We start from the raw sequence: 27,600 nt of genomic DNA, 5'->3' as shown, positions 1-27,600 counted from the left end.
TGTAATACATAAGGTTTTTCAGTTGCATTTGATAGTTAACATAATCATTAGCAGCATATTTTCATATAGATTTCCTAAAGTCACACTTTTACTTATGGTACTTCTGCTTAGAAATATAGGAAGATTTAGTTCTCAATATTCTCTTGTCACTTTCTAAATATAATTTAGCATCTAATTTTTATTTCGCATATTAATATGGAACAATGTAAATGAATCTTTTCACTGAAAGCCTGTGGTGTTCTCAGTTGCTCAACATTTCTAAATGATAAAGTATTGCCAAGACTAACCAAAAAAAAAAAAGGCACAGGTGGGGTGGGACTTGAATTCGATTTCACTAGAAAGCAGATTCCAGAAACAGCTGACACTAGAATACATAATTAAAATAAAAACGATCAATGTGATTTATGAAGCTGCTACCGTGCCAGACACTCTACTGCTTTTATATCATCTTATTTAATCATCCTAACAATATGAGGTATCATTAACCCTGTTGACAAATAAGAAAATAGAGGCTCAGAGAGGTTAAATAACTTGCTCAGTATCACACAGCAAAAAGTCACAGAGCTCTGTATTGAAATCCAAATCTTTCAGAATCCAGAGCCAACACTCCACTCAATCTACCAATTACTTTGCTTCCATTGTTAATTTTGCACCATTTAGACAACATAACATATACCCTTCTACAGTTAGGGAAGTATCTGAAGCAGGCATTTTAACTTAAAACACCAAAAGACATACTGACCAAAGACAGTTGTATTGGCAAGGAAGAAATAAGCAGCAGATCCTGAGGTCTAAGCTGTAACGCTAACAAAATTTTTCATGCAACTATCCTTACATGACACTATTTCTGTAAAACTACTTCATTCTGATGAAGAAGAATATTTAATTAAAACATTGATTTATAAAGTGTTAAACGGTCCTTCCAAGCTGAAATGAGAACAACAAAGAAATCACATTGGAGGACTGGTCCTTATTCTAATGACAAACTGGAGTAAAATTATCTGGGTGCAATTCACCAAATGGAATGAAAGAACTGGGAGAAAAAGAAAAGTATCAGTGTTAATCCCAAAATGGCTCTGATTATTTGCCTAAAGTGTTTCCTGTTGAGTTTTTTTCTTACATAGAGTAACATTATCAAGTAGGAAGAAAAACAAGATTTGCTAGGAAATAATGAAGTGAACTAGAAAACTTTTGCCTTAAGCAGACAGGGTCTAAATGCTCAAAATACTGGCTTATATACTCAGAAATGACAATAAGAAAGCAGAAAACATCTGAGTAAGACGTTCACCTGAGAAGTGAATGGTGACTATCTGCAGAATAAATTTAAAGTTTATTCTTACTAGTAACTAGTATTCTAACTAGTAACCTATGTTATTCAGTAGTTTGTCAATTCAGATGTATAAAGAGCTAGGAAATTTTATGGTGGCCACAATTTACTGCAATTTCAAAAAGAATATTAGGAAAGTAGAATACAATGTGTCACATTTCAAATAAAATAATAAACGAGGTCGCTTTTATTTCTTCAGTACCTTTTAAATTCTAAGCCTCAGTTTTTTATGAAACACGTGTGAGGCTTAGGAAAAGTTATTCAACAGAGCAAAGGTATCTTACATTTGACCAATGTGTATTCTTAACCAACCAAATAGTTTAAGACCTATGCCAAGACTTTGAAAGTCATGTCTAAATGTCAAAATTGGGTTATGTCATACAGAAAGAAGAGTGTCTTCATTAAAATTTATTTATACATCAACCAAAGACTATTTATAGCAGTGAAATTTACTTAAAAATAAAAATCAACATTGTGTTTTTCTGACTACTAATAGATTCAATAGAGCATATCAATAACTTGGTTTACCTTAATATCTTATAATTGAAAAATGGGTTCCCTTTTCTGAATTATTGTTTAAGAAGATAAATATTGTATAAACCATGTCATTTCCCCAAGTTTGGTAGCATGAAAACACATTCTCAGTTTATTTCACATATATTTTGTAAGCCGGAGTGCTAGATTAGAGTGAAATGAAGCCGTGCAAGAAATAACACAAGACTTGGATTTTATATGCTGTAGCAATTGGCAAAAATTTTAAAAAGTATGTAATATATTTCCTTCCTTGATACTGAACATATTATATAAACAAATGGACATTTAAAATGCAATTTAGATATCATATTTTATGGTCATCAATGATGTCAAATTAAAACAGGTATTATACACTCAGTGCACAAGTCTGAAGTATTTAAAAAAGCTCAGTATGTTAAATGCAGTATATCTCTAGAGAAATTAGGTATTGACTGCATGCCTCAGTGAGCAGAAAAATCTACAAAAATCTATACCACACATTGATCCAAATATTGCTTTTTAACATTACTAAGAATGTAACAAATTTTAAAACAGTATATTTGACACAGATATAATTCTCTGTAATTATCAGGCAACAAGCCCAAAATATGTCAATGTTTATACATGTTGGTTTTTATGAAGAATAAAAAATTAATAACAGATGAGATAAGCCCAAAATATATTACTCTAATTTTACACTAAATGAAGCACTTCAGCCTCTCAGAAAACACTTTTAGGTCATATATGAGAACTGAGTTTGGAAGAATAACTGCAATTTAAAAAATACAGATACATAGATGCACAACAGTTCAAGAATAGTTATCTATCCATTCATCCATCTGTCCATTCACCTCTATATATCTCTATTGATATTTTTTGGCTTATAACAGTACAAGCTACCCTCTTACACAGCTGAACTAGAAAATGCTTAGGTGAAACTGCTGACTGGCACCTTATACAAGCTCCTTCATTATAAAAACCCAACTAATCCACAGAAACATGAGAGTTAGCTTCTGTTTCTGAATAACCACTACAAAGGTAGCGGAGACCAGATAGTTTGATCAGGTTAACAATATATCTGTTAAGTTGCTAATCCGTAAGTCACTTTTACATTGAAGGCTGAATATTTCCCAGGGCCTGATCGAGCACAGATAAACCTAAAACATAACAAATGCTTTGATAACGAGAGGTTATATTTCCTAGTGATAACTTGTTTTACTCTTTATGTTTTCCTTTGCATTATCTTCCTCAGTATTTATTTGAGCTCATAGCTGGACTGGTACAGAAAAGATTCTTCTGAGATTAAACTACATAGTGTGTACTGAAAGTAAACACATGAATATTTATGAATCTGACATTCTGCATTTACCTATAAGGATTTATGGCCTTGTTTAATTCTAGTTTCTAGATATGACTAAATGATTACTTCATTTCTAATAAAATCCTAAAGTGAAATGTTTTATTTTGGAAAATTAAATGTAAAACATGAAGAATGAATAGTATTCAAATATTTGAGGATACCAAACCTTTCTTTTTTTATGCTAGACTAAAACTGCATGTTAAAATTTCAGCATATATATATGTATATATTTATGTGTGTATGTCTACATCTATGTATCTATGTATATATACATGTATGTGTATATACATGCATATATGTGTATATATACGCATATATATGTATATCTACATGTAAATACAGATATGGTGAAAAGTTTAGTGTACATTCTATTTTAAATGCATTAAGGGAATCTAATTTTTATAGAAATCTTGTAAAACCCATGATAAAAATGAATACTCACTCCAGCTCATCACTTTCAAATACCAAAAATACGTAATGTAGGCTCTCCCCTGAGTAGTCTTCCCAAAGAGATAATATCTTTTCCCCATCATTCTCAGTTCAATCTTCTCTCCAAAGACCTAGCATTGTGAAATCTACCCAACTCATCAACATGTATTATTATTTAGGGAGCAAAAAACTTAAATGCACTATGGAATAAAATTTTGTTCAAATCTTTCATGAAGACGGCATAATGAAAATACTGCCCTAAACTATGGAATAACTGAGGAGGACTTCCAGAATTACCACAGTCCAAACACTGACCAGACCAACATACGACAACTCGACTTTCCCATTCCACAATCACAGTGGCTTCCTAAATGGTTTTTTTTCTTTTTGCGGTACGCGGGCCTCTCACTGTTGTGGCCTCTCCCGTTGCAGAGCACAGGGTCCGGACGCGCAGGCTCAGCGGCCATGGCTCACGGGCCCAGCCGCTCCGCGGCATGTGGGATCTTCCCGGACCGGGGCACGAACCCATGTCTCTGGCATCGGCAGGCGGACTCTCAACCACTGCGCCACCAGGGAAGCCCCTAGATGTTTTTTTAATAGTCAGAATCTAATAGGATCAGTATTAGAGCTATGGGTTGAACTAAGTGGCCCAACCATAAGTTAATATCATCATTGACATAATTGGACCAAAGCTTAAGAATCTGTATGATGAATTTCCAGTTACACCACTATCAAAAAGTACTCTCAGGTTTCTAAATATTCTTTCATACTAATATATCGGGCAAATCACTACTTTTCTAACCAAACTATCCTTGAAAAAAAAAATGTAGTGATTTCACTTATTTTGATAAGGAGTATAAAAGGTAATTTCTATTCCAGAAAATTTAACCTATGATTCTTCTTGAAAAGAAAAAGGTATACAACCGACACATTTGTTTTACTTTCTCATTGGCCTACGTTAAACTACTGTGGGTTTTAATTGCTCTGGAAAATGATCAAGACCCTCTACATTACATGGTCAATGGTGCTTTTAATAGAAAAGGCAATAATATACAGTTGTTTGCACCAACTAAAACTCGTTAGAAAGTATCAGTTTAGGGTAACAGTTCAACAGCCATTAACAAGTGCAAATGTCTAACTGCCTTTTAGTGAAAATGTGATCCTTTCAAAGCAGTTTAAAAATTATTTGTATGGTTTAGCATATTTGAGAATACTTTTATAAACAAAGTTTATGAAGAATATAATTTTGAAAGACAAAGTTTTTCAATAATCACCATTTTTTTTTTTTACTAGCATAACATTAGGATTGACTTTTTGTCTTGCTGACAGAGCAACTAAGAAAGTACAGTTGCATTGACCATATTGATTGTGAACAAAGCAACCATCAGTGGGACTCCGCACCATATATTTTCAATATTGACCTCCTACTTCCTTCTCCATGGCTTTCTGGGTCGGCTATTGGATTTAGACTGCAGTGTAATAAACAGCTAAGGTTTAATTAATGGTAAATGAATACAAGACATAGGTTATGACTTTAACTAATTAGGGAATTGTTGAATTAAGTCTCCCTTGGAATGCAAGGCAGTATAATCAATGTCCAATAAAAGGACTATGTATGTAATTTACCTGCAAATGTGTTTCCAATACCATCAAAGTGAGTTTAAATAAGTAAGATATATGAAAGGCGACTAGGAGAGATTTCCACAAGTTAACACTTCATAGATTCAGAAAAGATTTCCTTATTGTTGAGATGGTATCTTCTAAAGCTCTGATAAGGGCACAATGAAAAACAGGAATAATTCTTCACATGTGTACCTGTACCAAATCTGTAATTGTCACTACAGCATAAAAATTCAGTTGCTGACCTCCAAGTTTAACCTAAACAAACTAGTACTTTCCTGTCCCAAATGAGCATCAAGTTTTGCTTACTTGACACCTTTTATTCCTTCTTCACTTGTCGAAGTCTGTATCTCCTCCCTCTGTTAGAATATTCATTGGCATACAGGAACTCACTACTTTTGATAAACATCTCACCAATGTTCTCATTCTTCAAGCTGACTATGCAAAGGTCATTTCATGGAGCCTTAAGGCTCTTTGTTCTAATTATTCCTCTGAAATAAAAATAAGAAAAAAAGAAACCTACCTACTCCCTTGTGAGCATCCAAGCTGGTAAACTCTATTGTCCCATTATGGCTTTTTCTAGGATTTTCTTGATACTGTTTGTGGTTCCCATTGGGACAATATCTGTAGGAAAGTCCATAATCTGCAAGATAAACCTGGAAGACATGAACAGACAAATGAATAATGTTTTTATCCTCTGAAAATATAACCTTTATAATTAAGTCTTAAGAAACTGATAGGTTAAGAGAGCCTCAGATCTACATTTGATTAAACCAAATGGTGCCTTAGGATAAAATATATACAACTGGGGGCCATAACAATGAACTTTCTAACTTAAATCCTGTCTTCATCATAGGCAAGTCTTGTTTCTGAGTTGACTTAGATTTTCAGTCTTTTTATTTTGCTCTTAAATTCCCTTCCCTCCAGGTGGGCATGTAGACGTCATAAACCACAATATGTCTTTTTATCTGTATTCGTACAGCGTATGAGGCTCTGCCTTTTTTGTAACCCCTTCCTGTAAACAAAACTGTTTCCAGCAGGGAGGGGAGATGAGAGCAAACAATCTAAAAATCTTAACCTAATGTTACAGGAGTGTCCATTAACAAGAAGTATAAAAATAATGAACAGACTGTAAGAGGTAATGACCCTTAAAAAAAAAAAACACCATCATGTTGTCCGTATTTAAGAATGGAACATCAATGCAGTACTTTTGGCCTTTCAGACGAATCCACATCATCACTGTTATCTGTAAGTCAGTCAGAATTGCAAGCTGGGTTTCCAAACAGAATATAGATCGTTAAAAGTCAGATAGCAATTCAAGTGAATTTTTCTCAGATTACTTTTGGAGAGAGAGAAGGGAGGGGAGAAGTAGTTTTACAGATAGAGCATACACCGAATCGGGAACAGTTACGAATAGACATTTATTCTGACATGTAGTCAGAATATTGTACTTCCCTGTTATATGTTACCATGCTCCTCCCCCCACCCCCTGGAAAAGAAAGCAGTTTCAACTTTTAAAATGTGTTGTTTCACATGTGTTTCTTTAAAATCTAGAGAATAAGGCAACATTTCATGATGCAGCTTTAAGACAATAGAGTATTACAACTGGTATTTTAAAAGATCTCTATTAAAAGAAGATTAAATTTTAGTTTAAGTTTTTGGTTTCAGGATAGCCTAAGTAGGAGATATTTTGAATTTCAAAATATAAACAGCACAGCTTCCTTCACTTGTTGGAGAACATAGCTTGCTGGAATGTCTGAAAACATGATATTTCAGTTTTGTCTCTCACTCACAGATGCTATTTCTCAAGATGGCCTCAGGAGTAACTGCCCAAAGTAATTACACTTCAGGATCAGATGCATAACTGGTTGCTTGCTTTCACTATTTATGATGCATTTTTATCTTTATTTATTTTGAAAACTAAATAGACTTCACTTTGCAAAGTAGATATCCTGAGAATGTACATATTGATAGCAAACGGAAACATATTTTAAATACACTACAACAGTTTACTATTAAAAAAAACTATCAAGATGTTTTTCATGTAGATTAACCAAAAAAAAAAGACCTAAAATTTATGGATGTTTTATGGCTAAAATATGGATTATGCCTCATATGTATCGATACCAGAGAGCATGATAAGAGCTTAATATTCATCGACCGATGAACAGATATCCTGTAGGAAGGGACCATTATCTCCATTTTACTTGTAAGCAAACTGAAGCTCAGTCAGTGGCATTGTGACTTGTGTAGTAAAATGGGGCCAGAGTCTGACTCCAGAATCCTCATCTCAATCACAACCAAACTCAAAGGCACTAGACAAGTTAAACAGATAAGAAAGTACTCAAGACTACTGTAATAGGGAAGAGTGACTGATCTCAACTCCACCGAAACAAAAGTTGGGAAAGTTTTTAAGAGCTGAGGCTGAGCTAGTGAAGAGTACTGGAGAACACTAAGGGGATACAGGTCAACATGACTGGGTTATCTACGTTTGCTAATTGGTGCTTAGGCTCCTATCCCCACCTCAAAGACTGTAGAGATAGGAGAACACTTTTTAATAAAGATTACATTTTAAAGGGATGACTCCCAGGTCCTGGAGGTCCTTGAGAAAGACATTCCTGGGTTGTAAAACTGGCAAGAGGCTGGGAGAAGATTCACATCTCAAAGGAGCAGAGAAAGAATTTATAATTTCAAAGTTTCTTAAGTAAATGCTGTAAGAAAAGGGAGGACAGGAGCTTACGGTCAGGAGGAAACCTGTCTAAAGTTTAGTCAAGCTGAGGAGAACTTTAAGGCCCTCTTGGTCATCACTGAGCTGTGGGCCTCTAGGTAGTGCTGCGTTACTCAAACTTTGAAGGGCAATGCAGGATCTACATTTAATATAAAGACAAGAAGCTAACAATATAGTAAAGGAAACATGCACTAACCATTTAACTCATTTGAATAATGCTGCAGTGAACACGGGAGTACAGATCTCTTTGAGATAATGATTTTGTTCCCTGTGGAAATATACCAAGAAGTTAGACTGATGGATCATATGGTAGTTCTATTTTTAATTTTTTGAGCAACCTCCATGTTGTTTTCCATAGTAGCTGTACCAGTTTACATTTCCACCAACAGTAAACAAGGGTTCCCTTTTCTCCACAACCTCACAGCAATTATTATTTGTTGTCTTTTTGATAAAAGCCTTGTTCACAGGTGTGAGTTGATATCTCATTATGGTTTTGATTTGCATTTCCTTTATAATTAGTGATGTTGAACACCTTTTAATGTACCTGTCAGCCATCTGGATCTCTTCTTTGGAAAAATGTTCAGGTCCTCTGCTCAATTTTTAAATTGTCTTATTTTGTTTTACTAATTGGGTAGTATGACTTCTTTATATATTTTGGATACTAACCCTTTATCGAATATATAATTTGCAAATATCTTATCCCATTCAGTAGGTTGTCTTTTCATTTTGTTGATGGTTTCCTCGCTGTGCAGAAGCTTTTAAGTTTGATGTCATCCCACTTGTTTATTTTTGCTTTGTTCCCCTTGCCTGAGGAGACATATGTAGAAAGACATTGCTAAGACCAATGGCAAAAAGTATACTGCCTATGTTTTCTTCTAGGAGCTTTATGATTTCAAGCTTTATGTTCAAGGCTTTAATCCATTTTTAGTTAATTTTTGTGTAAGGTGTAAGACAAAGGGGTGTCCAATTTTATTCTTTGCCATGTGGATGTCCAGTTTTCCCAACACCATTTATTTAAGAGACTAACCTTGCCCCATGTATATTTTATTCTTTGCCATGTGGATGTCCAGTTTTCCCAACACCATTTATTTAAGAGACTAACCTTGCCCCATGTATATTCTTGGCTCCTTTGTCAAAAATTGACCATATATGCGTGAGTTTATTTCCAGGGTCTCTAATCTGCTCAATTGGTCTGTGTCTTTTTTTATGTCAGTAACATACTGTTTTGATTACTATAGCTTTGTAATATAGTTTGAAATCAAAACGTGTGATGCCTCTGGTGGTTTCGTTCTTTGCAGGATTGCTTTGGCTACTTGGGGCCCTTTATGGTTCACAGAAATTTTTGGATTGTTTTTCTACTTCTGTGAAAAATGCCATTGGAATTTTGAAAGGGACTGAACTGAATCTTTAGATTGCTTTGGGTAGTATGGACAGTTTAACAATATTCTTCTAATCCATGAGCATGGAGTATCTTGCCATTTATTTGTGTCTTCTTGAATTTCTTTCATCAATGTTTTGTGGAGTTCAGTGTACAGATCTTTCATGTTCTTGGCTAAATTTATTGCTAAATATTTTATTCTTTTTGATACTATTGTAAATGGAATTGTTTTAATTTCTCTTTCCAATAGCTCGTTGTTAGGGTATAGAAAAGCAACTGATTTTTGTCAACTGATTTTGTATCCTGCACCTTTACTGAATTCATTTATTCGAACAATTTTTTTGTGAAGTCTTCAGGGTTTTCTCTATATAATATAATGTCATTGACAGGGACCATTTTACTTCTTCCTTTCCAATTTAGATGTCTTTTATCTCTTTTTCTTGCCTAATTACTCTGGCTAGGACTTCCAGTACTATACTGAATAAAAATGGTGAGAGTGGGCATATTTGTCTTGTTCTTGATATTAGACTTTTCACTGTTGGTGTTGTCTATTTTTTTTAATACAATATAGAATTTGTGGTTCTGTCCATTTCTGAAATTTTCTTGAAGTCAAAAATAAGTTTAAGCAGAAAACCCAATCTACAGTAGGGTTTGCAGTCTAGGTCCTGTTTTTTGTATGTCCTTGTGCTAAGACTTAGTCTCAGTTAACTTTTTTTATATTATCACCTTTTTTCTGTGAAATAAAAAATAACAACTCATTAATATTTTTCACTTTAAGGATAAATACATATAATAACCCTAGTTTTAGACAAGCCTATAGTAGGAATCTCAAGATCATCAAGATCAGGTAGGGGGTTATTATTTGTATTATAATAAGACTAGACCTAGGAAAATTTAAATATCTAGATCCCTAATGCATTTTAAATGATTTTCTTCTTATGCAACTTTTCTGAATTTAGTAACCATTTCCTTTCTCCATGAATAGAAGAACAGCCTTGACCACTTCTCTTTACTTTAATCATAGATCTTTCGATCATACTGTACTGCCTCTCACATTTCCACATGCTACTCTCATTTTTCTCTCATCCCTCTTAGATATGTACTATGGTTTAGTTTTGTTTGGTTTTTTACAACTTTGTGAGGTAGGTAGGGGAGATGTGTCATTATACACATTTAACAGATGAAAAATCATGTGATACACCCAAATAATGCAAGTCAGCCAACAGTCAGTCACTAAGTTCAGCTTCTACAAAAGATTTTATTGTTTTAGTGAATTTCTCAGCTGTCCCCTCCCCCTCAAAAAACACCTAATCTTCACTAATGCTTTCAAGGACTTTCAATTTTAATACTTTATTATTGAAAAGGTAGTGTAGTAGCCACTGAGGTACAATCCCATCAAGAAAGAAATGGCCTAAACAAGTGGGACCTAATGAAACTTCAAAGCTTTTGCACAGCAAAGGAAACCATAAACAAGACCAAAAGACAACACTAAGAATGGGAGAAAATATTTGCAAATGAAGCAACTGACAAAGGATTAATCTCCAAAATTTACAAGCAGCTCATGCAGCTCAATAACAAAAAAACAAACAACCCAATCCAAAAATGGGCAGAAGACCTAAAGAGACATTTCTCCAAAGAAGATATACAGACTGCCAACAAACACATGAAAGAATGCTCAACATCATTAATCATTAGAGAAATGCAAATCAAAACTACAATGAGATATCATCTCACAACAGTCAGAATGGCCATCATCAGAAAGTCTAGAAACAATAAATGCTGGAGAGGGTGTGGAGAAAAGGGAACACTCTTGCACTGCTGGTGGGAATGTGAATTGGTTCAGCCACTATGGAGAACAGTATGGAGGTTCCTTAAAAAACTACAAATAGAACTACCATATGACCCAGCAATCCCACTACTGGGCATATACCCTGAGAAAACCAAAATTCTAAAAGAGTCATGTACCCAAATGTTCATTGCAGTTCTATTTACAATAGTCCGGAGATGGAAACAACCTAAGTGCCCATCATTGGATGAATGGATAAAGAAGATGTGGCACATATATACAATGGAATATTACTCAGCCATAAAAAGAAACAAAATTGAGCTATTTGTAATGAGGTGGATAGACCTAGAGTCTGTCATACAGAGTGAAGTAAGTCAGAAAGAGAAAGACAAATACCGTATGCTAAAACATATGTATGGAATTTAAGAAAAAAAATGTCATGAAGGACGTAGGGGTAAGACAGGAATAAAGACGCAGACCTACTGGAGAACGGACTTGAGGATATGGGGAGGGGGAAGGGTGAGCTGTGACAAAGCGAGAGAGAGGCATGAATATATATACACTAACAAACGTAAGGTAGATAGCTAGTGGGAAGCAGCCGCATAGCACAGGGATATCAGCTCGGTGCTTTGTGACCGCCTGGGGGGGTGGGATTGGGGGGGTGGGAAGGAGGGAGATGCAAGAGGGAAGAGATATGGGAACATATGTATATGTATAACTGATTCACTTTGTTATAAAGCAGAAACTAACACACCATTGTAGAGCAATTATACCCCAATAAAGATGTTAAAAAAAAAAAAAAAAAAAGAAAGAAATGGCCTTTCACCTGTGACAAGGGCAATAATCTGACAACTTCCAGAGACAGGGCCATTAGGAACCACCACAGCATGTGAGCCAAGGTGACACTCTTCCCAGGCAGTTCCTACTAAAGAATGATCATGGTGGGAATGCTGTGTGGCTATTTCTACCCAATTGGAGACTCTTCTAATGGAACCCTTTTGCTCTGGTGCTCCCTAATGGGTTGGCTGAGACTTTCTCAGAACTGTATCATAGTCTGAGCTCTCCCTGCCCAATCCTTCTTGTCTCCTTTCCTTTCACAGGTGTCATTGCAACATCCTACTCTGAAAGCTTTCCTTGTCCAAACATGTTTCCTCTCCTTTTGTCTTTCTATTATATAGGTACTCTACTCCCTTCCCTCAATAAAGCCCTTGCACTCCTAATGCTGTCTCAGCATCTGCCTCTCTGAAAAACAAATTTGACACAGGTAGTCAGTAAATCATAGCCTTAATTTGAAGCACTAAACTAATAAAGATGAAAAACAAATTAGCCTTTGATGACCATGAAAATCACAACTTTCCTATACCAAACAGATCTGCCTCAAAAATCAACTTCCTATTTTACCTAGCCAGATTTGCATCCATATATGCCACATTCTCAAGTTATGCATTTAATTAAACCTTTACTTCCCTCTCCTTGCTTTCTGATGCTTGTAAGGTCTTACACCACTTTGTTTTTCCAAATGGATGGGTGAAAGGAATGATTAAAGAGCACCCTGTGATAACTCTTCTTTGCAGTGAATTGCACTGGAAGGGCCTTTGTCTTCAATTCAGCACCCCTCCACGGATACCCCACGTGCTCTTCTCCACTTCCTAGCACACCTCCTGGATTCACATCTCACACTTCCAAGATCCACCACTAATACCTGAATTTTATTCTGGTACGTAGATCCTTTTAACCTCAAGGCAATTCATTGGGTTTTCATTTGTGTTCAGATGGATTTACCTTTTAAAAATGTACAAAGTATTTAGCTTTTATTTATGCCTTGGATCCACATTTATAGGCTGTAAAATCCTATGGGACAAGGGGCCAGGATAATGATATATACATTTTTGTATCCATGACAGCACCTACTCTGAGGTCTTCTGCACAGTATAGGCTTAAATAAAATTTCACTGATTTGACTTGATGGTAATAATTGGACAAATAGAAGTAAATTCCTTTCAACAGACGCCAAGCATGATAAAATATCAAGAATCATACATTCTAAAAAGGAAAGAAAAACAAAAATGAATGTGTATTATTGAATACTTGCTATGTGAAGGCATTATGTGCTTTACAGAAGTCAAATTATTTACCCCTCATGACACTAAGAGCAAGTTATTTTAAGATACCTTGAGGATGAGAAAACACAATGAGTGAGTTTAGGTGCTCTGTGCAAAACAACTAAACTTATAGTAACTGGCAAGGCTGAGATCCAAACCTAAATCAGCCTGACCAGAAGACTGAGATTTTTCCATACGTCCCACACAGAGGAAGGAGAGATGACACAAGCACATCTAGAGGTAACATCTACTCCAACAAAAGTATAAGAGATTTAAATGTAATAATATTTTAGAGTAGGGGGAGGTTACTTCCTAATTGGGTAACTCAAAGAACAAAATGACATTGATTTGGGCCTTGAAAAATACCTAAGATTTCCACAAATGGAGATAGGGAAGAAGAGAGAAAACAAGGAAAACCAGGGCTGGGTCAGTGTGTGCTGGGAGTGAAGAGGTTACTGGAAACACAAGGCGGAAAAAAAGGTGGTTAGCTGAGTTCACAGGAAGCTTTGAAAACCATGCTAAGAAGCTGGGACACAATTTCTGTATGCAAAAAGAAGTCACCAAAGGTTTTTGGCAAGGAATAATATTATCAGCATTGGCAGCATCATAATGGGGAAATGAAAGCAGAGAGTCCATTTAGGAGAATATGACATTAGTCCAGGCAAGAGACAGTGGGAGGCTGGACTAGGGCACTGGTGAACAAAGAAGGGAGACAAAGAACAGAGCCATAAGAGGGTTGAGAGATAGAGTCAAAGATAACTGAAAACAATGTGGCTAGCTGGGTATATGAGGATTCAATGAATAGACAAAAAGAGAATAGGAGGAAGAAGAGAAGATTTGGAAAGAAAATGATTTACTCATTTCTGTACCAAAAGCAAACTGGTTGATTGATGGCTAACACCCTAATCCAACCAGTTCCTGGTTCTCTCAGTTTATGCAGAACTGAGTGATAGACTCATAGTTGATGGAAAAAATAAAGGACCTCCTTCCCATCAAGAGTCAAATCTGCTGCCTTTCTGTTCCTCAATCAACCAGGAACTAAGTATCAAACAGCCAGAATGGCTCACATGGAAGCATTTCTCAACACTTGATATGTTGGACAGGAAAATGTGAGCTGGAGAAGGGCTGCAAGAGATTATGGAGCTGGAAGAGAAAAAAGATGCTAATCTGGACAGATGTCATTGCCCACTGAGACGCGACCACCCACTAAATCACATTACTCCTTTGCCGCCACTTTGCAGATTCACATTAGAGAAGAGATGCACATACACCCCAAGATGTGATTCACTTTTCAAGAACCTAAAATTTTCCTGTTGTAAAATCTAATCACCTTATCATAATTTAGACTATTTTATACAATTAAACCCTTTTAATTAGCACACCCTGTTGTAGCAAGAAATGTATCTTAAACTCTCATCAGAGACTGATGGAAATTATACAATGGAGGGAGATAGTCACTATTTGTGACTTTGTTTAGTGGCAATTTAGAAAACACTTTCAAAACTCTAGGAAAAATATATAGACTTATCCAGCAACTTTAAAAGCTTTTATGTAAAAAAAAGAAAAAAGCCAGCATTTATCTTATTTGAATAGCACATAATATTTTCCTGTTCTTTCAACAAGATACCATAATGTGAAAATCTTCACAATAAACTAAATGCTTATTGACTAATGAAACCACTACATGCCAAAAGGGGAATGAAGCATGGAATGAATAAGCAGCATGTTTATGTTCACAAAAGTTATTCATATCTACTAAAAACCTATATGTAGCCTCATGGCTGCTACTACATTTTGATATAAATATGTGCTTTTTATTCTTTTATTATACAGTACTTTTTTTGTTTCTCCTCAACTTCCCTACCTTCTTTTTGCCAGTAACACAATGCCACAGAATGACACATGTGCCTTATCACTATTCAGCCTAGACAAAAGAATATGACTTTTAAAAGCTGCCAGGTTACTTTTCAAACAGGATGTTTATTAGAATAAACATGAAGATATATTTTTCAAAAATACAGTTTGACCTTATATATTGTTTTACATGTGCTTTATATGTTGGGGTTTTTTTTTTCCTCCTAGATCTCACAACTACCTACTGGAATTTTATCCTTCTTTCCCTGTATATTCAATACTCATTGAGAGTGAGAGATTTAAAGACACATCCATGGAGTCATCATATGAAGAACAAGCAGAAAGCTGTGCCGTATCACTACCTCTTCACTCCATCTACTGCTCCATCAGACCCAAGTCTATGACTCCCTTAAACGGCACCATAAATTCAAGCATTCATAACAAAATACTGAGTTATATTTAGCAGTATTCCTAACGATACTAGCATTTTGAACCTATGACCTGCCCTTCTATTTCAACCTGGTTCTTCTAGCAATATGTGAAAGCCCATTTAATCCAAGACAGCTGGGCTCTGACTTACTATTCTTTCCAGGCTTTGGGGGGAAATTCCCTCAATAATACATAGGCTAGCAATTGCTTCTTTACTAAAAATACCTTCACCTACAAAACAAAACTTTTCCAATTACAGTCAATTTCCAATTTTTCCTTTTGACACAAGTTCTCAAAGATTATATAAAGAAACCTACAATACCTTCTCTTTCTCATTTCCAAGATGATATGAAAGTGCTTCACTTTTGTCTGTCCTTTAACAAAATAAACAGGCAATGGAAGAGGATAATCTGAATTGCATCCAATTCACAGGCTTCCTCTTTGCCTAAATCAGACCTGAGCTTAAGACTTTGCAATATGCTGGTAAGCATTATCAGAGCTTGGTCTATCTGTTAACAGCAGATACAAAATGTTAGCTGATATAATTTGACCGTCAGATACATTATAAAAAGTTTCACTACATGTAAGCTGTGTCTACATAAAACACAACTATCTAACATTCAAAAGCATCTCCTTGCTCTACATTAACTACAAATTCTACTGATTTCAAAGACAGTGTTGAGGTTGCTAGCAATCATGCCATTCTTACATGCACATCCCCTTGGGGGTCCATAGTTTTTTAACAGTCCCACAACAGGCATACCTCTTAATCCAACCAATTTATACAGCTCAATGAGTTGACTCAGAATTCAGAAATGCCACTTTCCCATCTTAACTGGAAAAAGCAACAACAACATATATAGCCCTTTGTGAATTAGGATGCTCAAATATTTTGGTCATAAACAATTGTTTGGTCATGTATACATCTGGTCTTCAGAAATTTAAATAATATGACCAGTGGGACCCAGTAGGCATCAACAAACATGTATTGATTATGAACAAACACTAATTTTTCAAAAGCATTAACTCTCTTGGGAACTATATTCTTGGGGACAGGTGATTTGTTAAACAGACCATCCTGTACTTACACAGCATATACATTCCTAAAATGTGAATTCTTTTTCCCTTTTATAGAAAACAGACCCTGAACATTATGTTCCTTACAACTTTTAAGGGACACCTATCATCAAACTACCCACCTGGGAGAACTACACTTATTAAATCAATTCATTACCATTTTCTTAACATCTAACCAGAACACCAAATGTCCTTTTTCATAAATCTAAACAATTCTGGGGGAGCAAAAATAAGATAAGGGGTTCTTTTGTCATAAGCTTAAAAAATAATTTCAAAAAATGTTTTTCTAGGGCTTCCCTGGTGGAGCAGTGGTTGAAAGTCCGCCTGCCGATGCAGGGGACACGGGTTCGTGTCCAGTCTGGGAAGATCCCACGTGCCGTGGAGCGGCTGGGTCCGTGAGCCATGGCCGCTGGGCCTGCGTGTCCGGAGCCTGTGCTCCACAATGGGACAGGCCACAACAGTGAGAGGCCCGCGTACCGCAAAAAAGAAAAAAAAAAGTTTTTCTAGCTCGTACTTACTGAGGGCTTACTATGCACCTGATATTGGTCTAAGCCTTTCACGTGTCTATATCATCTGATCCTTACAATCCCTCTTTGAGTGAGGTACTATTATCCTTATTTTTAGAGGGAGAAATTGAAGCACAGAGAGGTAAAATACTGTGGCTAAGAATACAGAACTAAGAAGAGAGAAAGCCAGAACTCAAACCCGAGGAGTCTGATTCCAGAGTTCACACCCTTCACGATTCTACACTGAATCGCCAACATAATACAAAGTTATACAAAGAGTCTCAAGCTTCTTCTAACCAACTTTTTGCCTGCTATTAGGAGAAGATAAAAACCCCTCTTTTTATATCTTCTTTCTGATTCAGAACAAGGACATTTAGCTCCAGAAGAAACAAGCAGATTGTTCAGGAACTAACTGCTTGGAGATCCTATGTGTAAGAACAAATCTTGTGAGACATACTGACCAATTTGACCAGTATGGAGGGGTCATACTGGAGGGGCCCTAGGCAAAATGAAAGTGCTTTCTGTTCTTATTTTTCCACCTTTCCTTTTTCTTTCCTTATCCTTGTGTCCAAAGCTCATATATGGCCAAAATACACTGATATTCATGCCAAGACTCAAAAATATTGAATTCTTGGACTTCCCTGGTGGTGCAGTGGTTAAGAATGCCTGTCAATGCAGGGGACACGGGTTCGTGCCCCGGTCCGGGAAGATCCCACATGCCGCAGAGCAACTAAGCCCGTGGGCCATGGCCGCTGAGCCTGCGCGTCCGGAGCCTGTGCTCCGCAACGGGAGAGGCCACAACAGTGAGAGGCCCGCGTACCGAAAAAAAAAAAAAAAAAAGTTCAAACAACTAAAATCATAGGAACAATTTTCAAAGTCTTTTTACTCAACTTAAAAAATATAGCAGAACCTCACTAGGAAGAAAGAAAATAACATGAATGTTATTATACACTTTAAGTGACTGTAAACACCACCATGTTATTTAATCTATAGTATAACCCTATACATGTGATATCAAAATATTTGAAAGTAGCCTTGCCACCTGTACCATCTAGCAATATTATGGTATCATCAAGCTAAGAGTAGTAAAATGCTACTCTGGAAATAATAAGATACAGAGCTATGTTACCAGGACTATATATGTTCAACAAAGGAAATACTCTCTCTAAATGGTAACCATATTATCTGCACATACCGTGCAAAATTCTTACAAACACAAATTCACACTCCATCTTACAAGTAACTGTGATTGATAAATGGATTATGTTAGAATTCCCTCTAGCAAACAGTGAACAAGCAGCTTTAATGAGGCTTATGACCCTACCCTATGGATATCCTAGGGAATCTGAAAGTGAGTATTTTGCCACCAGATACAGGTCAGGTGCTACAATTCCTGCTCCCAGATCATTAATTTTTTTTTCTAAATTTAAACTTTTTAACTTCTTTAGCTATGCAACAATAATAAAGACACTTTGGAAACAGTATAAGAAACATTACTTTCAGCAATAAGCATTAAGTACTTGGAAAACATGTTTTCAGAGAATCACAGACTTTTCCAGCAAGAAGGAACTTTTGAGATCACTTAAGAGTCCCACATTTTATACAGTAAATAGCCAAAGTCTACATAGGTTAAACGATTTTCTGAAAGCTGTAATTCTGTTCAGTGTCAGAGCTGGGACCAGAACCTGGTTTCCTGACTTCCAGTCTAGCACAAGTCCCAGTAATCAAACATGTGTTTGTAAAAATCAGAGGTTTCTAATGGTATACTTATCACTCCAGATGTTGACATGAAGAACTGTTCTTCTCTATCTGTGAGGGCCACCACCTTCGACTTAGCAGGAGCTTTGGGGCAGAAACACACGGCGCATGATGGGGTCAAGGAGCTGAACAATCAAGTACCACTTAGTCCTGGTACTAAGTGAGAGGTATTGGCCTCATGTCCTGAGAAGTCAGTAAAGTATTTCTTGAAGGGTTATTACAAAAGGAACACTAACCTAGGTTCTGTGAGGAATACAAAAGAAGGAAGAGAAGTATACCTTCCTATAAGTCTCAAGGAGTTCTTTCTAGTTCAGAATATAAGACAACACAAGACAAGTGAAACTTGAGTGCTCATGTGTGTAAAATACACATTAGAAGCTAAAGGAAATTAGAAACAGAGATCAGTGCAGATCAAAATCATCAAGAAAGGCTGCAGGTAAGAGCAGGGATGTAGGCTTTGTGTGAAAAAACAACATGCTTCTGATCAACAAAGGGGTGGCCTTCCATAAATAAAAAGATGGGTACAAACCCTGATTTTAGTTAAAGTGCTTCAACTTCCTTCACTAGTGACACCGGGAGATGCAGCCAAACGAATGGTCCTACTCACTGGCAAAACCATCACTCAGTATCATTTCTGGTAATACTATTTTAATTTAAAGAATTTTTTAACCAAACCAGTACACTTGATTTCTATTTCTTGTACAAAGTACAATAATAGCACTAAAGCATCTTCTTTAATCTTTTGTCTAAAATAAAGATTTTCAAAAATATCTTACTAAAACAGAGACGATGTAAAGAAGTACCTAAAAAATCCCAGATTTTTTAAAAATGAGATTTTTCCACAGATGCAGTTGGGATTGTTTTTCTTTCAGTAAAAATGTTGAAAATCATGAAAGAAAGAAGGTAAAGAATCTTCAAAATTCTATAGATAGTATCAGATGAATTATCAAGAAATGGTCAAAATGCTATTAAAATACAGGGAAAGTGATGAGAAGAATCAAAATAATCTACAATAGGCCATTCGGACTCTCAATGGGGCTTTTTTTTTTTTTTTTGCGTTACGCGGGCCTCTCACTGTTGTGGCCTCTCCCATTGCGGAGCACAGGCTCCGGACACGCAGGCTCATTGGCCATGGCTCATGGGCCCAGTGCTCTGCGGCATGTGGGATCTTCCCGGACCGGGGCACAAACCCGTGTCCCCTGTATCAGCAGGCGGACTCTCAACCACTGCGCCACCAGGGAAGCCCGATGGGGCTATTTTTAAAGAAAAACATTGCTTGATCCCACTATGAATATTATTTTGGGAAAATTTTCCCCAAAAACCCAACAAAATAAAAACATTCCAGAAAATCAATTGTGCCCCCAATTGGCTATCCAGGACATGACTTTTTTTTTTTTTTTGTGGTACGCGGTTCTCTCACTGTTGTGGCCTCTCCCGTTCAGGAGCACAGGCTCCGGACGCGCAGGCTCAGCGGCCATGGCTCACGGGCCCAGCCGCTCTGCCGCGGCATGTGGTATCTTCCCGGACTGGGGCACGAATCCATGTCTCCTGCATCGGCAGGCGGACTCTCAACCACTGAGCCACCAGGGAAGCCCCAGGACATGACTTTTGATTATTATCCTTGTCAGAACTCTTCCATTCCACCGTAACTAAGAAGACTGCTGTTTTTATCGAATACTTCTTTGACTCTACTTCCCAATTTTACCTCAATCCTAACAACCCTATTGCTTTGACAAAGGCTGTACAAATGTCAACTTTTCTTGCCTTTTTCTCTTGCCAAATATTCAACAACATCTTCCCTCTCTAATTTTGAATCTTTTTTTCCCACTTATTTTTTTTTTTGTTCATTAAATAGCTTACTGCTGACGTTCCTTTCTCCATAGTTTAAATTTAAAACACACATGAAGAGAGAAGTAACGTTTAAAACAATAAACCAAGAAAGCTTTCTGGAAATAAAAGGCTTATTTTATATATCAAAAGGGCCCCATCAGATATCTGGGAAAACTGATACACAATGATCTACTCTAAAACATATCCTGGTAAAAATGATTAGACACTATTAATAAAGGAAAAGATCCTGAAGAGATCATGGCAAAAAGGACAAATAACATACAATAGTAAGTATTAAACTGGCAGCAGAATTATTAAAAGCAAACTGCAAACAAGGCAAAAATAGATCAGCCTTTTCAAGAAATTCAAGGAAAAAAAGTATGAACTAAATATTTTAAATCCATCCAAGCTACCCTTCAGGCATCAATGCTATTGCAAACGTTTTATACATGCAAGGGGATGCTATACCCATGGGTACTTCTTGAACAATCTACTAGAAGATTGGTTTCAAACAATCAAAAGATGAGTAACTTTGGCAAAAGGACAGAAGGGTGAGCATTTAATATAATTATCTCTAACACTAAAAAAACAAGGCTAGGGATAAATGAAGAACATACAAATGATATATATTCTGACCAAGTAGTATGACTTCAAGACAACAGTAAGGAAAGGAGGAAAGTAAAATAAACTCACTGATAGTGAACTTATTAAAGTTGTGGTAAAAAAAATACCACAAAAGACTATCATAGTAGTACTAAAAAGTTAAACACAGAAGAGTGGGCTCAAAGCATCTTTAAAAGGTGTAAATACCAAGATTATCACTACAACAAAAATATAAACTTTCATAAACAGACTCCTCCTCCACAAAAAAACTTAAAAGAATATAAGATCAAAGAAAACACACAAGAAACACAACAAACATAACTATGAATATTTACCAAATGGCACAGCAATGATCTTTATAAAACAGAAACTACAGCAGAATCAAGGAGACCAACAGAAACACATTAACCATTGAAGGCTTAAATACCACTCTCAGTACAAAATAGATCAAGTGGACAAAAACTAAATGAAGATATAGAAGACATAAATAATACAGTCAATAAGGTAGATCTTCTGGAAAGATATTAAACTTTACACTATGAAAATAGAGACTATATTTTCCTCAAGAAAACATGGAAGACTGACAAAAACTGATCCTCTTCTAAGTCATGACAAAAGCTTCAGTGCATTCCAAGTATAATTATTATAAACAATACTCTGACCATCTTGTCACAAGTCTAGATTTTAATAACCAAAAATTTTTAAGAGGTCTTTCTACATGAAAACTTAAAAACCTTCCACTGTACTGCTTTTTGGTGAAGAAATACAAACATTCTAAAAAATAAAGATAATAAAAATACTACATATCAAAATCCATGAAGTACAATATAAAGCAGTGACCAGAGGAAAAATCATGGCCTTAAACACCTACAGAAGTAAAAAAATTTTAAATGAATATAAATGAATTAGATCCCAAATTGAAGACCAAGAAAAAAGAACAAAAGGGTCAAATTAAAAGAGCACAAGAAAAGATATAACAAAGGCAAAATCAGAAATTAATGAAATAGAAAAAACAATATATCTCATTAATAAATCAAAATCCAAGTTTGCTGAAAAATTAACATAATGGACAAACTAGCTACTTTCATCAAGGTAAAAAAAAAAAAAGAAGAAGAAAAAGCAAAAATAAAATAAAAAATAACTAGAAGGAAACAATCATTGAAGGGGAAGAAATTTAAAAGTCCTAAGAGAGTACAATGCAGATCACCAAATAAATTTGAGAAACTAGACAAAACTGCTAACTACTAAAATTGACCCAACTAGAGATTAAAGAGCTTAACAATGTCCATGGGAAAAAATTGAGAGTTACAAGGAATGTCCTCAGCAGAACCAGAGAATTTCACATTAAAAAAAAAAAATGGTGCCAATATAGTAGAAATAGTTCTGGAACACAGAAAATGAAGGTAAACCTCAAATTCTTTTTATGAAGCAAGTTGAATGTTGATACCTGAATCTGATTAAAAAAAATAGTACAAAAACAGATAATTACAGGCCAATATCACTTATAAATACCAATAAGAAAATACTACGTAAAATATTACTGAACACACTTCAGTGCCATATTAAGTAAATAATATACCATAACAAAGTGAGATTTATTCCTGGAAAGTACAGTTGGTTCAATATTAGAAGCACAGCAATATATTATACCATATTAACTGACCTGAGAAAAACGTGATAATTTCCATACATGCTAAACAATCACTGGACAAAATTCAATACCCATTCCATACAAACAAAACATCCATTCAAGAACAGAGGAACTGGTGATTATTTCCTCAATATAACTATAAAGACACACACACACTCACATACACATATTCACATATACACAGATGTGCCTTAGTCCTAAAGCCAGTATCAATCACATTTAGTGGGGTACTACTTTAGGCATTTCCAATAAGATCAAGAATAGGAAAGGATGGTCACGAACTTCACTACAATTTACTATATGCTGGATGCATATTAGGGAAAACAAATCGGAAATATAAGAAGTGGAAAAGAAGGAAAACTATTATCTCCTTGTATATGATATACAGTTTCCTAAGGAAACCCTGGAGAATCATTACTAAAACTACCCCAAATTCAATAAATTAACAGGATATAAAATGAATGCATAAAAATCAATAACTTTCATATACACAAACAATAATCACTTAGAAGATAAAATGGTAGACTAAAACTGCACTGACAGTACAAACAAAAATGGTTTAATATTTAGGAATAAGTGTAACAAGAAATGTGCAAAACTAATATGAGGAAAGCTTTAAAATACCTCAGAAGATACAAAAGTAAAAACTGGTTAAATTCAAAAACATTCCCTGTTGTTGAATAGAATATCTATAATCATAAAGATGTCAGGTTTTCCCTAAATTAATTTAACAAAATTCCAGTGAAAATGCTACACAACAAAATATAGAAAAATATGAATAGCTAGAATTTCACTGAAAAAGAAAATCTACGAGGCACTACCAGTCCTACCAGATATTAAAATACACTACAAAGCCTCAGAAATTAATGCACTAGTATGGCAATGAAGCATAAATAGACAGTCAGACCAGAAGGATTCAATGGAAAGTACATGAATAAATTCAAGTATGTACGGAAATTTAGTATATAATAAAGATGGCAATAATATCACTGAAGCAAAGTTTTTTATTTTTAATAAATATTGTTGAAAACTTGGAAAATCATTTAGGAAAAGATAAAATTTGGTTGATACCTCCTGTCATGTAAAAGAATAATCTCTAAGTGAAAAAGAGATTTAAATGTAAAGAATGAAATCATATAATAAAATTCATATACACCTGTCTGCAGAACAAGGTTACTAACCACGACTCAATATCCATAGTAAATGAAAGATTGATAAATCTGACCACATTAAAAATTTATCTTCTACATGACAATAAAACAACACAAGTATAATCAAAGAAGAAAAGTCAAATTGGGAGGAAATATCTGCAAAATATATAATAGATTAATGGCTAATATAATTCATATCTAAAGAACTCTTCAAAATCAAGGAATAAAAACAAAAAAATGTTAGAAAAATGGGCAAAAGACATGAGCAGACAATTCACAATAAATAAATAAATAAATTTTAAAAACTGGTCCTTTTTACTTACAGCAATGAGGGAATACAATGCCTGGATTTATGCTCCCACTTCATGTGGGATAAATAAAACAATAACTTTTAAAAAACCTACTGCTGGATATAACCACACATTTACTATAATGGCTTAAATGTTTAAAACTAATGAAACCAAGTGGTGGCAAGATATGAGAAAACTGGAATTTTCCAAGTTGCTGGTGGGAAGGTATAATGGTACAATCACTCTGGAAAACAGTGTGGCTGTTTCTTTAAAGTTAAACATACACTTCCACACAATCTGGAAATTCCACTCCTAGCTATTTACCCGGAAGAAGTTAAAATATATACCTATACAAAAACCTGTACATGAATGTTTATACATCTTCATTCATAATGGTCAAAAACTGGAAACAACACAAATATCTATCCAGAAGTAAACAGATAAAGAAACTGCAGTAGTTTCCAATGGACTACTACCTATCATTAAAGAGGAATGAACTACTACTGAACTACAGCATAGATAAATCTCAGAAATATTATGCTAAGTAAAGGAAGCCAGACACAAAGAGTAAAAAGCTGTAATTCCATTTATATGACATCCCTAAAAATGAAAAAAAAAAAAAATAGGGGCAGAAATCATTTCCTCAGGGTGAGAAAAGGGGACTGACTGACAGAATTTCTGAGGATGATAGAAATGCTGTCTTGATTATAGTAGTGGTTATATGATATACATGTGTCAAAACACATCACACTATACATTTAAAAGGATGAATTTTACTGTTTGTAAATTATACTTCAATAAACCTAATCTTAAAAAAGTATGCAGACTTTTAAAGGCTTTTAATATATATTTCCAAATTGCCCTTCCATTAACTTAATTTCTTCTACTACTCCCATTTAATTTACATTCCCACTGGCATTCTGCAAGTGTCTGCACCCTCATCAGCCTCAATATCATCAGATTATTATTTTAGACTTTTCCTATTTGATAAGTTCTTCGAAAATGTTGCCTCACTGTTTTGATCTGCATATCTCTTAGTTTTTAGTGATGGTGAACTTTTTTTCATTTATTTCTCAGGTAGTCGTATTTCTTTTCTGCTCATTCTTTTAAATCATTATTTTAAGAAATTACTTGGTGTTTTTCTTATTAATTTTCTTAAAGCTTGCTATATATCCTAAAATATTTGTCATAAATATCCTTCCCAGATTTTCACTTGCCTTTCATTTTTCAATTTTTTTAATATACAGATATCTTAAAATTTGAAATTTCACAATATTTTCTACGATTTTGGGGGTATTTTTATTTAGAAATTTCTTTCCTCATGTACAGCTCAGTTAAATATTCAGCTAAATGTTTTCTAATTATTTATAGACTCAATTTTTTAACTCTTTAAATCTCTGTTGATACAGTGGTTACTAGCCACATGTGGTTTTGTAAATGTAAACCAATTAAGTTTTTTTTTTTAAAAGAAGATATTGGGGGTAGGAGTTTATTAATTAATTTATTTATTTTTGCTGTGTTGGGTCTTCGTTTCTGTGTGAGGGCTTTCTCTAGTTGTGGCAAGCGGGGGCCACTCTTCATCACGGTGCGTGGGCCTCTCACTATCGCAGCCTCTCTTGTTGCGGAGCACAGGCTCCAGATGCGCAGGCTCAGTAGTTGTGGCTCATGGGCCTAGTTGCTCCGCGGCATGTGGGATCCTCCCAGACCAGGGCTCGAACCCGTGTCCCCTGCATTGGCAGGCAGATTCTCAACCACTGCGCCACCGGGGAAGCCCAAAATTAAGCTTTTTTCCTAGGTTTCTTCTAGTTGTATGGTTTCAGGTCTTACGTTTAAGTCTTTAATCCATTTTGAGTTTATTTTTGTGTATGGTATAAGAGTCCAATTTCATTCTTTTGCATGCGTATACCCCATTTTCCCACCACCATTTATTGATGAACTACCTTTGCCCCATCGAATGTTCTTGGCACCCCTGTCAAAAATTAGTTGATCGTATATGCATGGCTCTCTATTCTGTTCCATTGGGCTATGTCTGTTTTTATGCCAATAGCATACTGCTTTGATTACTATAGCATTGTAATATAGTTTGATTCAGGATGTGTAATGCCTCCAGCTTTGTTCTTTCTCAAGATTGCTTTGGCTATTCAGGGTCTTTTGTGGTTCCATACACATTTTAGGATTGGTTTTTTATTTCTGTGAAAAATGCCATTGGAATTTTGGTAGGAATTCCATTGAATCCATTGATTGCTTTGGGTAGTACAGACATTTTAATAATGTTAATTCTTCTAATCCTTGAGAACCGGCCTTGGCAATGATTTTTTGCAATTGAAACCAAAAGCATAGGTAACAAAAATAAACAAGTAGGACTACATCAAACTAAAATGATTCTGCACAACCAAGGAAACCATCAACAGAATGAAAAGGCAACCTATGGGACAGGAGAAAATACTTGCAGACTACATATCTGATAAGGGGTTAATATCTAAAATACATAAGAACTCATATAACTCACTCGCAAGACAAAATAACCCAATTCAAAAATGGGCAAAGAACCTAAAGAGACACTTTTCCAAAGAAGACATACAAATGGCCAACTAGTATATGAAAAAGTGCTCAACATTATTAATCATCAAGGAAATGAAAAATTAAAACCACAATGAGACAACACCTCATGCCTGTTAGAATGGCTATCAGAGATAACAAGTGTTGTTGAGGGTATGGGAGAAAAGGGAGCCCTTGTACGCTGTTGGTGGGAATGTAAATTGGTACAGTCATTATGGAAACCTGTATGGAGGTTCCTCAAAAAAAAAAACAACATTAAAAATTGAACTACCATATGATCCAGCAATCCACTTCTGGGTATATATCTAAAGGAAAAGAAATCATTATCTTGAAGAGATATCTGTATTCCCATGTTACTGCAGCATTATTAAAAACAGCCAAGATACATAAATGACCTTAGTGTCTGCTGATGGATAAATGGATAAAGAAAATGTGGTATATATATGCCATGGAGTATTATTCAGTCATAAAAAAGAAAGAAATATGCCACTTGCAACAACATGGGTGAACCTAGAGGACATTATGCTAGAGGATATTATGCTGAGTGAAATAAACCAAGACACACTGAAAGACAAATGCTGTATGATCTCAGTTATATGTGGCATATACAAAAGTGAAACTTATAAATCAGAGTATAGAACAGTGGTAC

At 35.4% G+C, this 27,600-nt stretch overlaps 1 protein-coding gene across 3 annotated transcripts in view; it reads right to left on the bottom strand.

The window, feature by feature from the left end:
- Nucleotides 1-27,600, bottom strand: part of VRK2 (VRK serine/threonine kinase 2) — a gene marked incomplete at its 3' end in the record, with an annotated part of 96,931 nt that overhangs the window by 21,561 nt on the left and 47,770 nt on the right. For all 3 annotated transcript variants that reach the window (XM_082851380.1, XM_082851382.1, XM_082851381.1), the window contains exon 8: nt 5,773-5,905. In XM_082851380.1, coding sequence (XP_082707506.1) covers nt 5,773-5,905 — 133 coding nt within the window. The remainder of the gene's footprint in view (nt 1-5,772; nt 5,906-27,600) is intronic.

The sequence above is a fragment of the Leucopleurus acutus genome (genome assembly GCF_964270905.1).
Source record: "Leucopleurus acutus genome assembly, chromosome: 12".
Classification (NCBI taxonomy): domain Eukaryota; kingdom Metazoa; phylum Chordata; class Mammalia; order Artiodactyla; family Delphinidae; genus Leucopleurus; species Leucopleurus acutus.
Note: the sequence above shows the minus strand (reverse complement) of the source record. Positions and strands in the feature narration are given on the sequence as shown.